Source organism: Canis lupus, chromosome 16, assembly GCF_003254725.2.
Source record: "Canis lupus dingo isolate Sandy chromosome 16, ASM325472v2, whole genome shotgun sequence".
In the NCBI taxonomy this organism is placed as follows: Eukaryota; Metazoa; Chordata; class Mammalia; order Carnivora; family Canidae; genus Canis; species Canis lupus.
Window position 1 is genome coordinate 48,146,078 of NC_064258.1, and position 22,991 is coordinate 48,169,068.

Genomic DNA, 22,991 nt, shown 5'->3' on the forward strand with positions numbered 1-22,991 from the left:
AACTGATGCTGAGAGCCAGGCACAGTTAGATGCTCTCGATGTGTGACGGCGTCGCTGCTCCCAATCCTCTGCGAGGGAGACACTCTATCACTCCCATTTTGCAGGGGAGAAACAACAAGGCTGAGAGCCTGGGTGATGTGCTCGTGCTCGCTTGCACCAAAGTAAAAGTGCGGACTTGGCTGGCTCCTGGGGCAGGGAGCATCGCACTGCACCGCACACCACTGCACCCTGCACACCACACTCCTTCCTGGAGGCAGACGGGAGGCCCCACCACCGGCTTCTGCTTTCCTACAGCCACTAAGTAAACACTACTCCTGTGCTTATTTTCTTTGACGCTGATGATTTTGATGACACATTACTTATAGCTGTGGCACCTTCTAGGCAGTGCCACACGAACCACACGCATGTCTCCTGCGCCCTGCCTCTGCCTTGGGCTCCGGGCCGCTGGCAGGCGGTGTTTTGGTCTTCAGTATTCAAAATTCAAAACCACACAAACACGATAGATTTGTCTATCACTTTAAACATCTAAATTGGCCAATCAGTGAATACATAGAATTCTTCGGACCAGAAATACAAAATAAATAGGCTTCTCAAAGCAGCAGGAAAATACTTCTAAAGAGGACCAGCCTCTTCTGTGTTCTGGACACACAGTGATGTGCGTAGATCTGAACGGGGCTCCTGGGGACCAGACTGGAGCTTTTATTTCACATTTCATTTCAGGCTAGCTCTCAAATAGACCATCCCCCTCAGACCACAGCCACGGTCATCTGCCAGCAAGGGTACCATGTTGTTCTCTTGACAACCACGTGTCATATATTGAAAGCATCCACCTTGCAAAGGGATACAGACTTAAAAAAAAAAAAAAAAAAAAAAGATGAAACTCTCCCTCCATTTCTGTCTCTGAATACAAAGGCAGCAGTAAGAACTGGATATGCTGCATGCTCTCCTGGGCTGCAACTAGTCATGCAGCCAGAAGATGGCAGGGTAATACTTCTACATTGGAACCAGCATTCTCCAAATTCACTTTAGGCAGAAAGGGAGAGTCTGGCATGAAACAAAAATTGTATTTATATAGAATTCCCTGAGCAATCTAAACATTGAACCCTGGTACTAATTAGCTGGTATGCTAATTGCCTTGGTTTTAATCTGTTTTAGGCCAACTTTAAAAAGAAAGCCCCTCTCTCTTGCCTTGCTATTTCAGAGACAGAATCTTTGTGGAAGTATGAAGTACGTCCACAAAACATGCTCCCAGTCAGCTGCCACCAGACAGAGGGTTTCTGGACAGTTTAGGATAGCCACTTCATGATTGAATCTATTCAGCAGGGAAAGTAACTTTTATTTGATAAAGAAAAAAATGTCCAGTCCAGGTAGATCAATAAAAAACTCCCTTCTCAAACGAAGCCAAAACGAATAAGCAGCACACAGAGAGGGGCGGCTGGCACAATTTGTTTATATGGAAATAGTACCCCTCCTACCATTCTTCTTAAAATAATTAAGGGGCAAAACTTGCAAGCAAAGGTCTCCACTTACCTGTACTTCCTTCATATAACGGCTCCCGGGCACATTCGCTGAGGTCTTTATCCTCTGAGAGGGACTGGGACCCTCCTCCCGAGTTAGAATCCAGCAAGATCTGATTTTCACCGAGGCCGATGTCTGCAAAATGACTACTCAATTCACAGTCTTCGAAGTCAGCAGTGAACCGATGGAGAGGGACATCATGAGAAGACATGGGGAACGTGCCTTCTAGAACCAAGGGAGAGCCAGGAGGGGACAGAGAGGACAGGGAGGACCGTGAGGACAGGGACGTCACAGACTTGGGGGCCTCAGTCCGGGGGGGAGTGTGGCCTGTGGCCGCGGCTGCCGCCCCACAGGGACCGCCCTGGCCAGGCTGGCTGGGGGACTTGACCACTTCGTTTTCATGGATGGTGGTGATGGGTCCAGAAGGAATGTAGCCGCCTTTCTCCTGCAGGAGGAGGTCCAGTTTACTCTGATAGTCCGCGTCCACCTGGTCGCCCTGGCTGGTGTAATAGAGCTCTCCGGAACTGAGGGAGCTGAGCGACCCTCTGCTGGAAGTGTTCAGAGACCCCCGGCTGGAGGCCAGGGAGCCCAGGCTGCTGCCCGACGACATGGACAGGGTGCTGGCGGAGAGGCTGGGGGAGAGGAGGGCAGGCTGTGAAAACTGGTGTGATACAGGAAGCCCAACCACGATGCCCCACCCACGGTTGGGAAGGAACCCAGTGGCGCCAAGTAACAGAATGACCCAAGTAACAGAATGACCGGGGGAGAAGGAACCTGCTCTTAATTTACCACCCATTGCCATGTTGACTCTTGCAACCTGGCTCTCTAAACAGCAATTCTATTCTGACTAAAGATCGAGTCCCTTTTGCAAAAACAAAAACAAAAAACAGCAATGAATACCTATTGACACATCTACCTGCACAGATATCCAGAAGCAGCGATGCAATTTAACAATACGGGAGGGGAAAAACAGTGTAAACAGTACAGGGTGTTACTAGGGTTCTTTTGGTGAAAAAATAAAGCTTTTAATTTTGAGAACAAAGGAAAGCTTATAAAGACAAAGAGGTTTCACACAGGCCCGTCTCCCTCAGGGTGTGCGCACTGAAGGAGTGAAGATATAGCTAACTATTTTAAGGCAAGTCTTTTCTCATTCTCCCTTTAAAAAAATTGTTAAGATTTTATTTATTTATTCATGAGAGGCACACAGAGAGAGGCAGAGACATAGGCAGAGCTCACAGGGAACCTGATGCGGGACTCGATCCCAGGACTCCGGGATCACGACCTGAGCCAAAGGCAGACAGTCAACCACTGAGCCACCCAGGCGCCCCTCATTCTCCCTTTTTAAAAGAAAGGTGATCTGGAGAAATGTGTCATTTCCGGAGTATGTATTCATAGCTAAAATATATAAAACTATGCTTTCTTCCCACAAGTAAGCCACATGTGATCTTGGGGTTCATGAAAAAAGAAAAAGAAATCCACGCAACTTTAGATTTGATCATCCAAGTTTTAATCATACCAGCATAACTATTTTTTATCCACTTTTAAATAGTCGAAAATAAAGAGGAAAGTAATCAAGGATGAACCAAAACAGGCCTGAATGTAGTCAAGGAAAACTTTTCCCTCCAGAACCAAGCAGGCTTACCTTTTAAGTTGTGAATGCAAATAAGTAGTTAATTTAGTAGTTTCTTCAAGTTTCTGTAGGAGCTCTTTCCTTCGTTCTTCCAATTTTAATCTAGAAAAAAATTACAAACGAATTTATTTCCGTGTAATTACAATAAAGCACAGAAACCGAAGGAAAAAATTCTTATTATACAAACGTTATGTACCATGAGGTGGAAGCCCACATGAATGGACAGGACAGAAAACAGAACCACCGGCAAGAAGCTGAGTGGGCCCAACTGTCTGCAGCCACGCTAAGCAAAGGGGGGGGGGGGGGGGCGGCGGGATCTATCTCAAGTCAACATTACTGAGAATTTAAAAGTTTTTGGTATTCTAAAATTTTCTTAAATGGGTTAAAAAAAAAAAAAAAAACAAACAAACCCTAACACACCCCTGTGCTCTTATGAGGTAGGGAGACAGAGGGAAGGGAAACCACAAACCACTAACAAAGGTCACAGAATCCTTCCAGGGGCCTGGGCGTGAGGCTAAGTTACTAGAACAGTTGACAAGAGTGACAGAGAACGTGGAAGACCGTCTGGAGTGCTGGGATTGACAAGGTTTCTTCCAAACCGATATCCAGTGACAGGATTTCCAATCTTCCTTTGATGAGCATTTCAGCAAGTAAGAAACAAATCAGTCCATACTGGAGAGCTCATCTGGGTGTACCTGTTCCAACTGGGAAAAGGCACAAAGGCGATTTCCTTCCCTACTACGCACATCCTATCCCCTGCACCGAATATCTGAAATTTCATCCACACTCAACTGAACAATTTTTTAAAAACTTTTTGAGAATTAGGGAACTGTATAGGTGAGTTATTTAAAAGTACGTCAAGCGTATCGTCTATGTCATCTGAAGGTCTTTCGACATCCCTGGGGTGAGCCCGTCCAGAGTGGACAATGACCGCAGGAGTGGGCCCAGAAAACCACCGTGGTGTCTGGTGGATTTGCTGCTACTAATCGCGTGTCCTTAAACAAGTCACTTAGTCAAGGGTCCCAGCTTTCTCATCTGCAAATCGGCGATTAAAATCCTACTGTGTCTTGCCTGCTAAGGCTGTTAAAGGGATCAAATGGAGTGATGTATGTGAAAGTGCTCTGCAGACATCAAAACAAACCTTCCTTGTTCAAAGCCTCAGCACGCCTTACAAGGTGGGGATATAAAAATTAGCTATTTTTTCTTTGGAGAAAAATAAAATTTCCCTAATTTCTAACCTCTTTGAAATGTATGTTTTAGGCAGTAAGGAAACATGCCCATATTTTATTTATAGCTATCTATCCTTTGATGTGTCACCAACACAATTTCATTATATGTTAAAATTTTTAAAAAGCCATTCTTGTCATTTTGTTTAGTACTTCAAAGCGTGATAAATTCTTAATTCCCAGTTTTCAAAGGTGTGTTTTGAAAAGGAGTCCAGTCCCTATTTTTTTTAATCTCTTAAACATAAACAAAAACTCAACATGGGAAAAAAATTAATACAAATTAGATGAGCTGAATTAGAAGGTAAAGGTCCGGAAAAAGCTCCCAAATCTACTAAAATCCATGTCTTCTGAAACAGGAGAGACATTTTTGAAGTAAGTTTTAAAATGAAAGGCTGCACAAATGGAGGCGTTTCTGGTGTGGTAAGGAGGCGTCAGTATGACATTAGTGTGTTTCATGCTGAAATTTAAAATCCAAAGCTAGGGGATCCCTGGGTGGCTCAGTGGTTTGGCGCCTGCCTTTGGCCCAGGGCGCGATCCTGGGGTCCCGGGATCGAGTCCTGCGTCGGGCTCCCAGCATGGAGCCTGCTTCTCTCTCTGCCTGTGTCTCTGCCTCTCTCTCTCTCTCTCTTATAAATAAATAAATAAATCTTTAAAAAATAAAATAAAATAAAAATAATAAAAAATAAAATAAAATCCAAAGCTTCCCCTCCTCAATCACGGGCGATGGTTCCCATCCCGGCCTCCTCTGGCCGATTGGCGAGACCTGCATGGTCACTCTGAACTGCTGGGAGCTGGCTTCGTATTCCTGTCAGATCCTCTTCTGCCCAGGTTTCCTGAAGAGCCCGGCACCCCTCCCAGCACTCCCCTGTGGCCGGTGGCCCATGTCTCTAGGTGACACCTGCACTGGGAGAAGCATAATGAAGGCACTTGGAAGAGTGAGTCACAGAAGCCCCTCCAGTGGGGTGGCTGTCTTCAATCAAGCACCCCACTCCCATCTCTGATGGAATCGCTGAAGCCAGAAGTCTTCCTCAGATTCCAGGTGTCCTTTGTAGGAAGTGCCCTCCCAACTTTCTCTGGACCAGGGATTAGAAGAAATTGCTCAGGTATCAGCCGCTTCACGAGGGTACGTCCCTGTCTCTCCAAGCCCTTCTCCAAGGTGAGAAAGGATCTTCTCAACCTGGCCCCTAGAACATTCATTCATCTCCCTGCTGGTCCTACTGATCCACACCATCCATTCACCTGCTCTTTGCAAGACGAGGGCAGCGGCTTCACACTGTCCTCTCTCTGCTCTTGTGCCCTGAGAGAAGCACCTGCCCGGTCTCTCCTGATGAAGACCACCCAGAACTTGCCACCTACCGAAAATGTCATGTCACCTATAGAAGTAAGAAGTTCCTTTTCCGTTAAAAAATAAATGACATTCATATCCTCAATGTACTTGCTTTAAAAATTTTTCAGAATCAGAGACAGAAGTATTCACATAAATAAGGAACAATTAAGACATCTTGGCAAGAAGTAAGACAAAACTCCAAGATTTATAAGGACATAAGGAGCAATGTTAAGATCTTAGCAGCGACAGAAAAGCAGAGGGGTTTTGGAATTTCAGTAGTTATATGGACAGACACGGAAGATGTGTGCAAAGTCCCACACAGTGTGACTTTTGTCATTTGAGAGCCGCCTGTCTTTGCTGATGGTCTGTTGCAGCGAGTATCTCCTTCTTCGACCCTGGGTGGGGGCTTCATTACTGCTTCTGATGCTTTGCCTGGGTGCAGGCAGTGCTGGCGGCACATGACTAGGGGACTCTGGGGTCATGCACACCGGCTGCAATTCAGGTGAGCACAGCTCCTTCAGAGACTAACATCCAGTATCAGCTCAGGATCTTGCCTGAGGCCACTCCTGAAATAATGAGACACCTGCGATGTAAATGGCAAATGGGAGAATTTGGGGGGAATGCAGAAGTGGTTTCTTTGACAGTTATGTTGGTGCCAAGAGGAAACTGAAGGATTTTGACCTGGTGAAGCACAATTTGTTTTATGATGAAACCAAGTTTTTACCCAATGGATCTGATTTCCCAGAATTATCTCCTGTCGCCACCTGCCTTAGCATCGAGGAAGTATGCTGTTTACACAGGTATTCTCTGGCTTTCTCAGGCACCCTATTGCAGTTCAACAGTAACAGTGAATAGAAACATCGTGTGGACACATAGTAGGAAGAAATAATGAAGAACAAGAAAAGAGAGAGTGTACAGCCAGGTAAAGTGAAAACCACTGACCCCAACAGTAAAACCCAAAGCCATACCATCCGTGTCTACTCAGAAAATAAAGGACCCAGTGCTCCCTGTGGCAGGGGGTGCTGCTCTTTTGAACACATGTGATGCTGGGCCGTCTTGCATCCAAGGATAACAGTGAAAAAACCTGAACTTGCTTTAGGCAAGATAAGTAATAGTCCCTTCAACCTTATACTACAACATAATGACGGGGATTTGCTTTTGGCCACCAACATACTACAAATATAAAACATATTCACATACGTGTCCCTTGCTGCTAACATCCAACTGTGGGAGACGGGGGCACGTATTGTAAGTTAGAGAGACATTCAAACTGCTTACTCCCCTCTGAGACAAACCCCAGGGCTGGATCTCACTAAGTATATGATTATTTTATGAGTATTTTATAGCTCCTCTTCTTTACAGGTTCAAACCCACTGTTTCTGCTGGAATGTGACAGTTATTACGTGCATTCTGCACAAATCAAAGTATAAAAGCCAGAGCCTGGGCACTTTAGGAACAAACTCTATTTTTAATGTTGCTTCATTAGTCATTTTTGAAGCTCTAGCCCCAATAAAAAAAAGACAAGACATCATGCCTATAAAAGTTGGTGAAAACAAACACACACCTGTTTTCTCTCTCCCAGAACAACGGCTAACGGCTGTCTGTAGGCCCTTCCCAGATTCACACGCTCCCGAGAACTGCTGGTCTGTGTAATGGAGCCAGTGCGTTACATGTGTGTGGTCAGGTAACAGTTAGTGTGACACAAGATGCCAATGCCCTTGCTGCTTTGTACGTGGGCCACACAGCAGCACTTCATTTCGTCCTATTTCCTGGTACTGTCAAACTTTTATCCTACGAATGTAAAGTCTATAAACACAGACAGGACATCAAGGTAACTCAGGAAGGGATCCCTGGGTGGCGCAGCGGTTTGGCGCCTGCCTTTGGCCCAGGGCGCAATCCTGGAGGCCCGGGATCGAATCCCACATCAGGCTCCCGGTGCATGGAGCCTGCTTCTCCCTCTGCCTCTCTCTCTCTCTCTCTCTCTCTGTGACTATCATAAATAAAAATAAAAATAAAAAAAATTAAAAAAAAAAAAGGTAACTCAGGAAAACGATGCAATTGTGTCTTCTCTTTTTGTCCCTCTGGTCTCCGCCGGGTGGGTCATTCCCTGGCCGCCTTACTCACACCTGCCTTTACGGTGAGCCTTCAGTTGGCACCCCTAGACCAAGACGTTGGAGCAGGAGGGGCAGGTGACAATTCTTTCAGATGGCAGAGGAATGTAAGCTGTAGAGGCTTTCCCTTCAGACTCTTCATTCTTGTTCCGCGTAGCTGCTGAGCTGTAGCCATGCGTTATCTTGATCACCAGTTTAAAACTCACAAAAGTCACCTCTCCCCAGAAGACTAAACTCAGGGTAGGCAAGTCTGCATGCTAACGCCTCACCAGGAATGTCCGAGATTCTTCTTCCTTTCCTCCTACCGTTCCCTCCACCACACTTCAAATATTCTGATATTGTGTAGACATACCACCTTACACATTCATAGAGGACAAGGGATTAGAAGGCAAGAAGTCAAGAAGTTAAAAAACAAAAAAAGAGCAATTGGATTATGTGTGGGTGTTTTAAACTGACTTCCAGGTCACTTGGTATGATATGAATGTGACCTTCTTCCCGGTCACCCTGGGACAGGCATCATGCCTCGGTTGCTGGCCTACAGAATGGATATGGGGGGCATCTGAGAGGGCTGCATGGCCTGTGGCTGGAACAGGTGTCGGACCATATCCACCAGCAAGGCCGGGACCTGGGGCTCCTGTGCACATGACTCCATGGCAGACAGACACTCAAGGGTCCCCTGCTCGATCCTGCAGCCGAGCTGTTTACAGAATTGGATTTTGTAGGTGAAATGATCAATTCGCATCTTCCCACAGAAAGATCAGAAAAATGTGTCAGGTGTTTTCCTTTACATTTTCACCTGCTTCAGAGGAGGGGTTCCAGTGACAGACAAAATCCAAGCGAACGTTTGGTGACCTGTTAAGATATCAGAGGGAGCAAGCTGTCTTTCCCTTGTGAAATGAAAAGCAATAAACTTTTGCATTCTTGTGAGTCATAAACCCGAGTCGGAAGCTGCAGTCGCTGTAACAGTCCAGATAATCTTCCTTATCGGAGCGCAATAGTGCAGAGCCATTGTTATCAGACCCCGTCAGCGATCGACTGCATTCCTGGTTTTGTGTCAACATTCCTTACCTATTCAACATCTGTCACAGGCATTTTCGCGGCCCTAACAAACAGAAGTGACACTGCAGGGTACGAGGACGTGTGCTTTTATTGCTCTACGGAAAGAAAGTCCCTTTGGTGGTAGTTCTTAGTCCACCAAGAACAGATGCAACTGAGATTGACAAAGGGGGGGGGTGCACAGGCATCCCGGCCCAGCCAGGACACACCTGCGGGTCCCCGTCCCCAGGGAGGAAAACCAACCTCTCTGCCAGCGCTCGGCTCGGTGGACCCCTCACGGACAGCAGCTCCTCCTCCAGCCGCTGCCTCTCGGCCTCCAGGCGCTCCAGTTCGCCCTGAGTGCGTTTTTGCGGGGTGACAAACTGAAGCTCTTTCAAAAGCTCTTCTTTCTCGTTAATCAGCATCAGCTTCTCCTTCTCGATATCCAGCGCCCCGGGCCAGGTCTCACTGTCTAGTTTCGACAGTTCAATCTTGAGGTTGGCCATGCTAAAAAATAAAGCCACAAAAGAGGAGTGCATACTTAGAACTCCCCAGGGGAGAGAGAACCCAAACCAGGCTGGGCCGGGGGCCTGGGGGATGCGCTGACTTTACTCGGTGACCCTCACCAGGCAGGGGGCCCCATGCTCCGATCCCTGGACCTGCTCGACATCTGGCTCTCGTCCCCTGCGGGGTCTTCACCTTTAAAACACAAACAAGCACACTGGCCTGTCTGAAAAAGAGTGAAGGTCAAAGTCCACTGAAGCTTAGAGAGGAGAGTGCCCTGGGAGTGCCCCTATGGGTGACTGCCTGTGTAGGGTGACGGGAGGGATACCTGGAGGGCTTCCGTGTTCCAAAATCTACAGTAAATGGTGTCTGATGGGACATTTATTATAGATTTTGTTCCTCTGGGTACAGCTGTTCCCCTGGTAAAAGAGGGGGTTCTTTTGGAGTCAGATGGGCAGCGACCAGGGTATCAGTGAGTCACGGAGGGATAAGGGGAGGAGAGAGAGCAGTGTTGCCAACCAGTATTGCAACCAGTATTGCAACAAAGTCAGCCCGGCGGGCTCCGTGTCTCCAAGGAAAGGGAGCCGTTCTTCTTCACCCCATTTCTCCTTCAGCTGTGCAGTGAAATCGGTGTCTACAGCGTTTACTGGGCGTCACTGAGCCGGCCCTGGAGACATGACTGGCTGCCCTCGAGCTGGGTGTCCTCCGCCCAGGCAGCACCCAGTGAGCCCCCACCAGCACCCATGGGCAGCTATTGTGGCTCCATCAGAGTGACAGCAGGTGCTGGAGCAAGGGTGATGGGGGGCGGGAAGATGGGAGGAGGAGGAGGAAGAAAAACCAGCAGGAGGGAACATTACCGGTTTCATGATTTTGCCTGACCTCAGATTCTACTGTGTCTCGAGCTAGCTTCAACAATATATGGTAAAGCTAATTCTTCACTGAAGAAGAACGTTCTGACCACTCGAACCAAACCACCTGCTCTGGGGCAGTGTGAGGACTAGCGGGATCGTTCACAAGGTAAATGGCACACGGCTGTTTGGACTATGAGCACAACATCAAGGCAAGTTATGAACACACCTGATGTTGGCTTAGGGAATCTATACTACCATTAAAAAAAAAAAAAAAAAAAAAGCTGGATGATCACTTTGGATATAGTTACACAGCACATACCAGAATATGAAAAATAGAAAGGGGGCATTTTATTCTCCTCGTTTGATGGAAGAAGTTGTAGAAGGGAAGAAAAAAGGTAAACACAATAATGTTGTCAAAACAAAGACGAAAGTGTATCCACATTCTTGCACCAGTTTTGTTTCAGTTAAAAAAAACAAATTGCCATCCCTCACTGGCACTGATTTCCACTCAGCGCCTGCGCTTGTGATCGATGTAACATCAGCTATTCTTCAGCTATAACCACAAAACCATAAACAACTGTCTCAACGTGCTAGAAAATTAATCATCAAAATGCTAAATAAGCATGATATTATTAGCTTCATTAAGCACATAAAACAAAGGCTGGAGGAGAAAACAGGTTTCAGGGAAAAACAACCCGCCTCTTTACTTACTCAGAACTGAGGAAGAAAAGCGTTTTCAACATATGCTTTAACCCTCGAGATTTACCTTCTCATCAGCATCGCTAGGAACTTTAAAATAAAAATCTCAAATGGTAACAGGACAGCAATGCAACCAAGTGGGAAAGAACAATGCCTTAAGTTTTGATGTGACTGAATTAACCACCGAACTGGGAATCACAACGTAATGAAGGAAAGAAAGGCATCTATTCCTTGTGTGATTGAGCATTAGGCGGGTCTTGAATTTAATTTGGAAAAGGTATACCACATCTGGGGAACAAGGTATGATGAGGGTTTCCAAGTATATCTAGGAAGAGAAATGCTGTGTAAGCTCCAGGTAGAAAAAGCTGTTAGCAGCCAAAGTAAAGTAAAAACTCAAGCTGCTCCAAGGGAATTCAAGTTGAGCCCCCAAAGAACCCGGGTGCATGAGGCCTGGTTCTCCAAAATTAATTCTGAGTTACAGCCATTCTCCTTCAGAATGCCAGACAGATCCTGGGCTTTGTTTACAGCAGAGTCTAAGAGTTGTGGCTCTTAACGGGTTGGTGACGCCCACAGCCAGAGCACCACAAACAGCATCCACCAGAGGTTTCTACTTCCTGGGCCACAAAACCACACAGCAATCCTCAATCCTTCTGGTGGGCAAGGCATCAGCCTGGGCTCTGAGAAGCAGCCAATAAGCATATAGAATTTTTCATAACCTCATTATACATTTCAGAAATGTATAATCTACCCAGGAAAACTAGTAGGCATTAACATCAGCTGAGTAAAATGTTATTCAGGGAGACTAAGTGACTTGCTCAAGCATACACGGTTAGTAATTTGTAACAAAACTTTTTTTTTTCTTTCAGTCATCAAAGAACCAAGTAATATTAGTAACAGAGAACACAAAGAGGCAAATATTGTTTTAAGGCAAATCAAATAATTGCTTTGTTAAAGCCAGATAACCTCCAAGAACTTTGGCTAATTACTTTTAAATAATCCTCATCACCAGTAACAATGGATATACCTCATTATCTGATAGTCATGATAGGAAACTATGACATTCTAGCAGGTTCTCAGCTGAGCTTTCCATGTTCTCAGGGAGGAACATGATAAATTTCTCTGTCGCCTACAGAGTGATAATACAGTTTATCCCCCCAATGTCTTCCCAGATAATAAATCAATTTTATTTAAATTTTAAAATTTAAACTCTAAACTTCAAAAACTTTAGACTCTAAGAAGGAAAATAACGAAATCAAATAAATCAGTATGACCCTCTCCCTCAAAATGAGTAAGGTGTCCAAATTATGAACACAAGTTGAGCCTGTCTACTGGATGAGGAGGGACAAGTCTCCTGAGCTTCCCTCAAGCAGAGTCACAAGATAAGGAAAAGAAGGCGTAGGGCTCTAAGGGTAGAAGGTAAAAGAGGGCAATAGGAATCTCTCCTCCTTTGGCCTGAAGGCAGTTGCCAGAACAGATACCTCAGCATCTTCAAGGACGTTGGCAGGAAGTCTTCCCCTCAGCCATTTATTTACCTTAAAGGTCCTTGGCCCCTCTCAAGTCCTGTACGTGAGTCACTATGTCATAGTCCTACCTCAAAAACCAATCTTCCCACTTCTACTTGTGAGTATGTATTGTACAAGCTCAAAGCTTCTTTCTTCCTGAAGGGAAGGGGGCGATTTCGTGCCCACACTTCTCATTAATTCTCCCGGTCCTTCAGCTTGGGTGGGGGGAGACTGAGCAGAGATGGGGGATCTGCAACCCTCACATCTAAAAACCCTCAAGAGTAACGCAGGTAAGAAGGCATAGGGAGCACCCAGCAGATGTCACTATAGGAGTAAAGATTAATTCTGGGAAAGAAAATACTGTTTGAGCCCATTGACCACTGAACACTGAATAGCTCCCCTGTTGTTACCTTCTTTTGGCTTCTTCATACTGTAGGCTCAGCCTGACCTTTTCAGCTAAATTTGATCTACTTCTCACTCCGATCTGGTAAAAAACAAAAGGGAGAAAAGTCAATTAACTCTGCTAATGAATGAAGGTAAACTGCTTTTGTTTCTAGGAAGCCCAAGTAATTGGAAAACTAAAGAAGATGGTCTTGAAATTGGGAACACCAGTTTAAAAAGGCACTTACTTTCTAGTCTCAGTAGGGGCAAAACATTTCTTTTTAATTCAAGCTGCTCTGTTTTTCAAAGACTTTAACATCATTTTCTCTACACATTAAATTCAAGATAAAAAGTATTATGTCAATGTTTCTGGTATCTCAGAGTTTACGATGGGTGTACAGGTCAATAAAATTAATGAACTGAAACTAATTTCTTTGTCTCCACGAACCCAAATTTCCATCATTTAGCTTCTAAATGCATAAAATATAAACTAAATAACTTCAAAAAATAATTTCTCAAATAGGTAAGTCCTACTGTTGAACTCTACCTATTTTATTTTCATAGCACAGAATTCAATGAAGCAAAAGAGAATACGAAAATAACTGAGAATGGACTAGAAAAGTAAGTATCTGCTAAATGGGATCCCAAAGAGGATAATGCAAAAACAGTTAATAGTAGTCAAGCCACATTAAATATTTTCAAGTCCTGGGCATAAACCACAAATTAAACATTTTAATACAAACAATTTTTGATCTACAACAAATTGTTGGTTTTTAAAGGCATATTTTTTGTTTCTCATTAGCCTCAATGTTTAATTGAAAAGATCTAGATTTCAAAGGCCTTAAATCTAATAGGAAAAACTTAAATTCTCAGGCATCTCTAACCTTTCAATGTCTGAATAAATACAGACTGAGAAAGTCTGAACAAAGCCGTTCATATGGAAGATCCTGATATGCTTGGCACCCAGACAAAAGGGTCTGATTTTTTAAAACCAATCTAGGAGTACGGAATATTGAATCCACACAGCTGCAATTCAAACCACCTCACTAGCCCCTGTCCTACTTGCCATCCATATTGTAATTCAGGCTTGTCGAGGAGAGCACTGAGGCCAACCTTCCACATGGATAACTTACATCTCCGGAAATGCTTGTCTGTGACCCGGCATCAAGGGTCTGTCTGGAGAGAGATAAATGGGAGTTCACAGGACTGGATCTCAAGTCTGGCTCGGACGTGCCAATGCTTTGATCCAAATGGAACCTCTCCTGCAGCTTAGCAAGACTCTGTTCAGGAAACATAAAATCCTACATAAAGCTTAACAGGTAAGATGCAAAGCTTCCCCAGTAGGTAAACTCAAATTGAAAGACTGTGCTCTCAATAGGAAAAAGAACTACTTTATTTTAACAAGTACTTATCACTTTAAGTCACTGAAAAATTAAGATTAGAATATAATTTTGCACATACACATGTGTGACTTTGGGAGTGTGAGAGATCATAATAAACAAGTTATCTTACCTTCCCCAAGATAGCCTGGTCATTACTCACACTGTGCATAATGGCATCTTTATATGTAACACATGCATTTCTTATTTTTAAAATTTCATTCGAAAGAGCTCTATTTTAAAAAAGACTCATTTTAACTACTTACTTCATGCCTCTGCAGAAATTATGGAACATGGAATACCTAAAATGCAAGCTCATTGTAGATATAGCAAGAAAACTTCCTACTTAGCAGACTTCTGTAATTATGCCACTTTACATCTGGAAGAGACCCAAGAGGTTATCTGCTCCCAGTGATGTCAGAGATGAGGAGACCAAGGGCCAGGAGTCTCAGTACCGGCAGCTGCTCCAAGCTCATCTTTATGTCTACTGCATGGCACTGCCAGAGTGATAACGTGTGGTGTTGTAAGGTGAATAATCACAAGGGAATGTGCCTGTTGTCAGCACCCACGCTTAATAAATTGAGTTTACTTTTAAAGAGAAGATGTGAGCAAGTCAAAGTATTAAAAAGAAGAAAAATCTTAGCTAAAGTTCCCCATAAAACGCTAAAATGATAAGAAACACATTATTACTAACTTTAAGAAAAGCCAGGATTTAATCCTGATATTTACAATTCTTATGGTAAAAAATGAGAAATGCCTCCCCAAATGAGATATGTGCCTGATACATGCCTTTTACCTAAGCTTCTTTATTTTCTTTCAAAGGAATATTTATGCAAAATGTATATTCAGAGCGAAAATTAAATGGTCATATCAAATAATATAAAGAAACCTGCTAGTGGGAGGCTTTTCTATTTTTTCATCAGTACTGTGAAAAAGAATTGTATTTTTCAAATCTGTGACTATGTACCTTATAAATTTAGTTGGTCATGACTAGCATGTTTTTTGGTGAAAAAGAAGAGACTAGAAAGTCACTTCAGACCACATTACTAGTATTAAGAATATTAAGAAATATGGTGTGTGTGTGTGTGTATCTCCAAATGTAGACATTTGTGTGTGACTGGGTTGTCATGTAGAATATACCTCTTACTGTGGGTCATGGTCAAAGAGGTCTGAAAATCACAGAAGCGACCCACCTAATGTCCCTCTCAGCTCTATTATTGATTGCTGTATCTACTAATTAATTGTTTTATATACTTTAAGTAATTGAGAAGGAATCTAATCTTTTAATTTGATCTGGTCTGTGTATAAATCCAAATTTGTTCTTTACAGGAATAGTTCAAGATAACCTAAAATTGCTGAATTATAAGGTTCCAATGTAAATTTGTTCAAGTTCTATTAGCCTTTTTCAAAGGGCCTATGATGTGCATTTTAGGAATTACTGATTTAATCATCACGAGCACAGTGGAACAAAATAAAAGTATATCCGAATACTTTTCTATGTTTCACATACATATTTAAAACCACATATTCTAAAGCAAGACCGCCCAGGTTTGAACCATAGTCCTACCACTTCTAGGCTGTGTGACTTTAAGGAAGTTACTTAATTTCTCTGTAATTTCCTGTCTGTGAGGACAATACATGCCCATCTCTAGGGCTGTCATTAGAATTAAAAGAACTACTTTCATGGAAGGCAGGGAGAAGATTGCCCAGCATACAGTCAATACTTAAAACGATTTGTTACTAATACTATTATCTTTTCTATCTCTTTTGTGTTATTTCAAAATTCCCTAAATGCAAAATTATAGGTGTTTAAAAATATGTACCTATAGTGAATTGGCATTTTGAAAACTGACATGAAGTAGTTGAATGTAGTATTTAAAGGTAGAGCTTCTACTAAGAATGCAAACATTGCTACTGGCTCTAACATTTTCCCCAAGACACAGGCTAAATCCTTACTCAGAGCTCCAGATAACTGAAATACAAACAATTCTCAGATCTTGTGATAATTACGGGATGAAGGGAAGCTAACAAGAAGAAGAGACATACTCTTAAAAAAAAAAAAAAAAACCAACCCAACTGTACCTGCTGAATATAGATATTTAAAGTATAGGGTACTGATCACTGAATGGTTGTTTCTTTTACACACAAGGCTAGATCACTGAGAACTAAGCGTCCTGGGCTGAGAACCATACAGGTAACAAGGGATCCTCTGCCATGAGCAGCTTTCCCGGGATGACTAGATGGGTCAAAATCCCCCATATTTAGGTTGCACCTCAGAATCATCTGGTGTGGGGAAAAGCTCTTCTAAGCTCCTCATATACCCTCCGCACACTCCTCAAGGCATATCCTCCACTCAGCATGACAGGTGACATCCCCTTTATGCATCCTGGGCCGAGGATCGTGATTTAGATAACACTGCTTATCTGGGTTCCACATGAGGCTTCAGTAAATTGCAGGGGGCACCAAAGTGCTGATCTCATATGGGCTCCAGGATCCACCACCTCATGCCTCAAAGGCCATCCAAGGCCTGCCTTCAATTGGGTGGAAGCAAACTGTTCTCCTCCAAAGCAGCCTGTGGCCCCAGTGCCTATGCCGAAGTCCCTCTGAATGCAGCAGTGTGACAAAGGGCCATCCTGACTCTGATGGAGTACTTCTGCACCAAGGAGGGTTCCTGGGACCCCAGGAGGCAGGTGTCCAACTTAACGGAATGTTCTGAAACATACCTGCATCAGATCTTGCTTTTCTTTTTCTCCTGAGCTAATAGCCTTTCTGATAGATTTCAGTTCAGTTAGAATGGCTTTGGCTTCACTAAGTTCATAGCCACTCTGGCCTCCAGACATTTTTTTATCAATTCTGTTAAAAGGAAAAAAAAAGAAGAAGAAAGTCAAAGAGTGTTGACAGAGTACAAATTAAACAAACAACAGGAACTGGTCTTCCGATTGTAGGAGTTGGCTGATTTTGCCATTTGCCTCCCCACGTGCCAGGAACATCCTCCTGCTCCTCCAACCAGTTCTAGCTCACACTCTCCCACCACCCACCTCATGCCCCCTCCATTTAAGGCTCATTTTGTCCTCAGTTGGCTTGGGTGGGCCCACCATTGGCTGAATTCAAACCTACTCATGCCAAGCCCGGCCTCCACCCTGAGACAGGTTAAGGCCACGGGATAAGGATTTAACAGGACAGAAGTGTCAATAAACTGGACAACTCCAGGAAGTACAGGATTCCTCACTGTGGCCTAATTTTACATATGTCATAGTATCTGTGTAAAACCAAGCACCGTGCCCATGGCCTGGTGGGCCTTTCCTAATGGGAGTGATAATTATTTATACTAGTGAGTATCCTACAATATTTGGGTTGAGTGGTTAGTTTTTTTTTTAACATATGAAAAGTACTTTTTTTTTTAAGATTTATTTATTCATAAGAGACACAGAGAGAGAGGCAGAGACATAGGCAGAGAGAGAAGCAGGCTCCACGCAGGGAGCCTGATGCGGAACTCGATCCCAAGACCCTGGGATCACACCCTGAGCCGAAGGCAGATGCTCAACCACTGAGCCACCCAGGCATCCCACTTGTTCTGTTTTTATGACAGTTGAGTTGAGATAAAATTGCTTGCCTTGCCGATGAGCTCAAATCTAGAAATTAGGAGAAGGGCAGATGTGTTCATCTGTCAACTAACATTGAATACAGAGCTCTGCAAGGACCTAATTTATCACCAACCCCCTCCCCCCGCCAGATCTGCTCACCAAATGTCCATAAAGTTCACATGGTCACCCTATCTCAGATAATTTCAAGTAACCTAATTCTTTGTGCATGAAGGCCACAACCAAATTACATAATTCTTTTTTAAAAATGGTTTAGCAATGTCCTCACTCTCATTCTCCCGGTTCCCTCCAACTGCCAATGCTGCCCAAGATTCATTTTGAATACAATGTGGGGCTCCCTTGAAGAACATTTGCCTATGCCTATGACCCATCAGCCAATTACTCTCATACTCACTTATATTCTTAGTCTTCTCCACAGAGAAATGGCACCTATTTTGTTACAGAAAACTGGGTCTGAGCTCATTTGGTTTAAAACATTTAATGATTTATATTTAGTTCAATGTGAGGGGTATAATCTGAAAATAAAAAAAAAAAAATCCACCGACAATGCCATCTTATTCACTCTTCCAATGTTTACTCAAGCGAGTAGCTTGTAGATAACATATTTCCCCAAGTATTATTTTAGTAAATATTTTATTTTTGCTGAACAAAGTCTTAACCTAAGAAAATAAAATAAATTTCATCAAAGGTTATCCAATAAGTAAAAGTACAACAAAGTCACTGAATTGAACAGGTGCTAGTGCAGGCACACATAGTGTTTAGGGTGGGAAAGCACCCCAGAGATCTACTAGTCACACTTCCTCCAAGTGAAAAAGCAAGACCAGAAGGTTTATGCAACTTTAGCTCCTAAAATACATAAACAATTAGCTAATTGGGGGACAATCCTCAAAATGACAGATGCAGGCTCAGGGCTCTGATGACTATTACACCTAGAAATTTTGATAAAACACAGACAGTACTTCGAATACTGGTTAATTCCATTTATTTGGGAAGGGATTCATGAGAATTGTTAGCTCCCTTAAGTAGTGTATCTACCAACTTAGTTGAGGCAAATGGCTTATTTTCATTTAAAAAAAAAAAAACTGTGAGATTTCATGAAATAGCTACTAACCCAGGACTCTCAAACTGTGTCCAAGTGAATTTCTAAAGCCCAAGTGATTTCTTCCTATTTGTGTCAAACCTTCAGAATCTCACAGTTAAAACAAGCCTTTAAGTCAGAAATCAACTTTAACATCTGAAAACAAAAAAAGCCAGTAAGCCTTTTCCAGAAATCAACTTTAATACTTAAAAATAAAGCAGACTACCTCAAGACTGCTCATTTACATTTCAGAGAGCTTTATGACTGGATAAAAATATCCTGGCTGCCCATTGCTCAGGCGGGTGCTAAGCATGACAAGCACACACCATGTAACTGGAACTGTTGCTTTCCCTTTATCTCCACATTTCTCCTTTTTCTCAACTCTTCGGGCCCCACCTTTTCTCTCTTTTTTAATCCTAACTGACCATAAGTCAAACAAAATATTAGCATTATTTGTTGATTTTTAAAACAAAGGACTGTTTTTTGTCTTAATCTGAGAAATACCCATTTGTTCTTAGTTTGAGGAATACCCTAAAAAAATTAAAACAAAATTTGATTTTTTGTTTCTGAGTACCGTATTATTGATTTCCCCTATATTTTAGTTTCTTTCAAAAGAGAAGAAATTCCCATTTGCATATCTTCCTTGAAGAATATGTGCCCCCCTGAGCCTGATTTTCATAGGCTAGGTATATGCTTTTTGGCTGGCTGAGTGTTTCACTTCTCATTTTCCACTTTTGAGTGAACGCTGAAGATGCCAAAATAGAAATGTCTTCTTGGTGGTATCCGTCTACACATAAGCTATGCTATGGTGTCGGCCAAAGTCAACTCTGGGACCACAGACTGAAATGAATAATGCAGAGAATAAAACTACATTCATTCATCCAGCATAAACTATTGTACTCAGTAAAATGAAAGCCTGAGTTCAAATTACATTATGGCTCCAGATTTGGCAAAAAACAGTCCATTCTATTGTGAAGAAATGAAAAGTTACAAAAGCCTGCAGTAGGATTCTATTTAAATCCTTTCCTGAAATATATTTTCTGTCCAAACCCCAAGGAAAAGTCCCTTTATAGTATCAGGAATGTGGTTTCTTGAAAAGTATGGTCTCTGGGTTCAATCAATTATTCAATGTTCTAGTAGTATGGCGGTTAACATTTGAATGAAAACAGCTTTATTTTGTCTATAGTTAGGATCAACAAGAGAGGTCTCTGATGTTAGATATCATATCTTTCTGCTCTTGGTTCAAGGGATTAGAATCACTGCAAGAGAATGCCTGAATTTCTACAACAAATGTCTATTGTTTTCTTGTGGAATGTTATTGACAGATTCTTAAACATGCCTTGGATTCCTATAAAAATTGCTTGCAAGCAAACTGCTTTAAAACAATACAGCATTGTTATATCAATATAACAAAAACAGCAAGTTTGGCTAACCTTTAATCCCAGTGGTGACATGAGTTACAATTTCATGTGCCTTAAAAATGTTTAACATATAGCTCAACTTTTGTAGGGTTCTTCAAAGTTTGTTTTCTCTCCCCACTTCCACCACAATGCCCTCCTTTATGTTGATAGGCAAACACTAAGTATCACATTTATGTCCTTCTGGTTCTGCTCAGATCTTAGGGGGAGTTTGCGGCCAGCTGAGGTTCTTCGAACCCAGTCATACTTGAGAACTACCTGGGGGTCTCACAAAATATACCCAGATGGAGACCAAAAATTGGCATTTTTAAAAGTTCCTTAGATTATTCTACTATGCAGTCAGGCTTGAGAACCACTAGGACAGGAGCATCTGAAAGAATAAAATGGTTATGATGACTTGAGGTGAGTGGCCAAAGAGAAGAGTGAGCCATGAGACCAGTATCTGAAAGTAAAGAGTCGTGACTGCTGTCCTGAGCTGTAACTCGTCACGCCAACACACAGAACAACCAGCTTATGTTTGTGTGGCCAACAAATGGACACAGGAGCTTTGAGGGCGTAATGCCTTGCTGCCCAGGACTGCTACAGAGGGAGTCTGGGAGGAAGAACATGCAGGCGATCAGGGACTCTCTACAAACACTACACCACAGCTGGCACAGAGCCCCGTGCAGAGAGGAGGGAAGCAAAACCCAGCTGAATGCCTTTGGAGGGATAATGCCTTCAATCCTCTCTGCAGTCATGTGGCTGTGAAAACCATCAGCTTCTTGCCTCACCCCAGAACCCTGGGGAAGGGATTGTGAGGGTTGGAGAGCCCCGTGTGCCTGCCAGGGTTTAGCTGGGAGAAGGGTGGCTTCTGGGGGGCAGGAGACTCCAGATTCTGCGGCCCACTGTCGTCCACCTCTTCCTTAGCCTGGCCCTGTCTAGAGTTAGGCCAGCGGCCCATCAGATTTGATCAGAGAACAAAAAAAGGACAGAAGGACTGCAGGAAATGAGGAACTCACTGGGCTGACACAGAGGCAAGGGCCTGCCGCCAACCCAGAGCCCAGGGCAGCAAAGGCTCACTTTGTCCAGCTGCAAGAGCCCAGTGCGGAGACACTTCCTGCGCCTACTTCCTTAGATCCATACCTCAATCTTCAAGCAGGCTGGCAGGTGCCCCAGACACAAACTTAATGTTCTCACTGGTTTCTTTGCATCTTGGATGATTAATGGAACATCAGATCTTTTCAATGTATATAGATTTTCCCCAGCTTTTCGTTTGTGGGTTGACTGTTTTCTTTGGGTTTTGGTGCAGAGCTCTGAGCTTTTTACTATATGCTTCTCTGAGAAATCTCTTATGTAATCTGGACTTCTATTTTCTTTGTATTGGTTAGGGGGCTTTGAATTATTCTCAGTCAGTTTCAGTATTTTTATACTCACTGTTGCAACGTCTCGAAGCCTTGTTCTTTGTACAGCAATTCTTGCTTCATTTGTGAGAGTTCTCTCTTCAGCTTTTTAACCTTTTGTGAGAAATCAATGTAAATAAGAATGTTTGTAAATAATTAGCAACCCTGTTTTAAAAGATAGTCCATTAGTAAACTATTAAACACATAAACACAGCCATGAGTTTAACATTTACTCTACTGGTTCCCCCCGACATAAATCCTATGGAAGGTAGGTTAATGATGTTTAAATTATCAACAATGTTCATTATCACCTATATTTATCCTTATCATCTTATTTAGCAACATTCCTGTGAGCTGGCATTGGGACTGTCTCCATTTTGTGATCAGTAGCCAGGAAGGGGGGACGGAGGTCAGAACTTGAAACCCAGTTTCTCTAACTCCAAAAGCGCGGGCTCCTCCTTCCCTTCATCACTACGCTCCAGGCCCACCAGCCACCCGTTTCTAAAATCCATCAGGCAATACCAGCTCTGCTTTGGCAACATGCCACTCCCCCTGCCTGGAAGGCTTTCCCTCCGATCCTCAAGACCAGACTCTTGTCACTCAGGTCTCAGCTCCCATGTCACCTTTTGGAAGAGGACTTCTCCAACCACCTCACCCATGCCATTACTCTGTTTTGTTTAGTTCAGAGTTTTTCTCAAAAGCTGAAATTCTCGGTGTATCTGCTTACTGTCTGTGCCCCAGGGGAAAGCAAGCTGCATCACCCCAGCTGTATCCCAAACTTCTAGAAGAGTCCTGGGCAATGTGAGGAATAAAATGGCAAGGAGAAGAACTGTGTGATCCATAGACATTTGATGTGAAACTGATTGAAAAAAGGTTTTTTTCCCTGTTGCATTCTGGGTAATGTTGTTACATTCTCGGTAATGACAGTGCTAAAATGGGACAGGTCAGAAAACCAGCAGAAGCCTGGTTTAGCCTCTCTGGGAAACAGTGTGGAGGTTCCTCAAGAAGTTAAAAAAGCCAAACTGGAAGGAGCCGAGATGTCCTTCAACAGATGAATGGATAAAGAAGATGCGGTGTATATACGATGGAACGTGACTCAGCCATCAGAAAGGACGAATATCCACCGTTTACATTGATATGGATGGAACTAAAGGGCATTTTGCTAAGCGAAATACATTAACCAGAGAAGGACAATTATCATATGGTATCACTCATATGTGGAATATAAGAAATAGTGTAGAGGACCATAGGGGAAGGGGGGAAACTGAGTGGGGAAAAATTAGAGAGGGAGACAAACCACAAGAGACTCCTGACTCTGGGAAACAAACGGAGGGTTGCTATAGGGGAGTTC

General features: G+C 43.2%; 1 protein-coding gene across 5 annotated transcripts in view; it reads right to left on the reverse strand.

Moving 5' to 3' along the window:
* WWC2 (WW and C2 domain containing 2) overlaps nt 1-22,991 on the reverse strand; it is a 211,753-nt gene that overhangs the window by 50,104 nt on the left and 138,658 nt on the right. For 4 of the 5 annotated variants that reach the window (XM_035700014.2, XM_035700012.2, XM_049094610.1 and 1 more), the window contains 7 exons: nt 21,675-21,754; nt 16,887-17,016; nt 13,918-14,085; nt 12,814-12,887; nt 9,112-9,354; nt 3,161-3,250; nt 1,531-2,150 (listed from right to left, as the gene is read on the reverse strand). In XM_035700014.2, coding sequence (XP_035555907.2) covers nt 1,531-2,150; nt 3,161-3,250; nt 9,112-9,354; nt 12,814-12,887; nt 13,918-14,085; nt 16,887-17,016; nt 21,675-21,754 — 1,405 coding nt within the window. The remainder of the gene's footprint in view (nt 1-1,530; nt 2,151-3,160; nt 3,251-9,111; nt 9,355-12,813; nt 12,888-13,917; nt 14,086-16,886; nt 17,017-21,674; nt 21,755-22,991) is intronic. The other variant, XM_025471849.3, reaches the window with a different exon arrangement.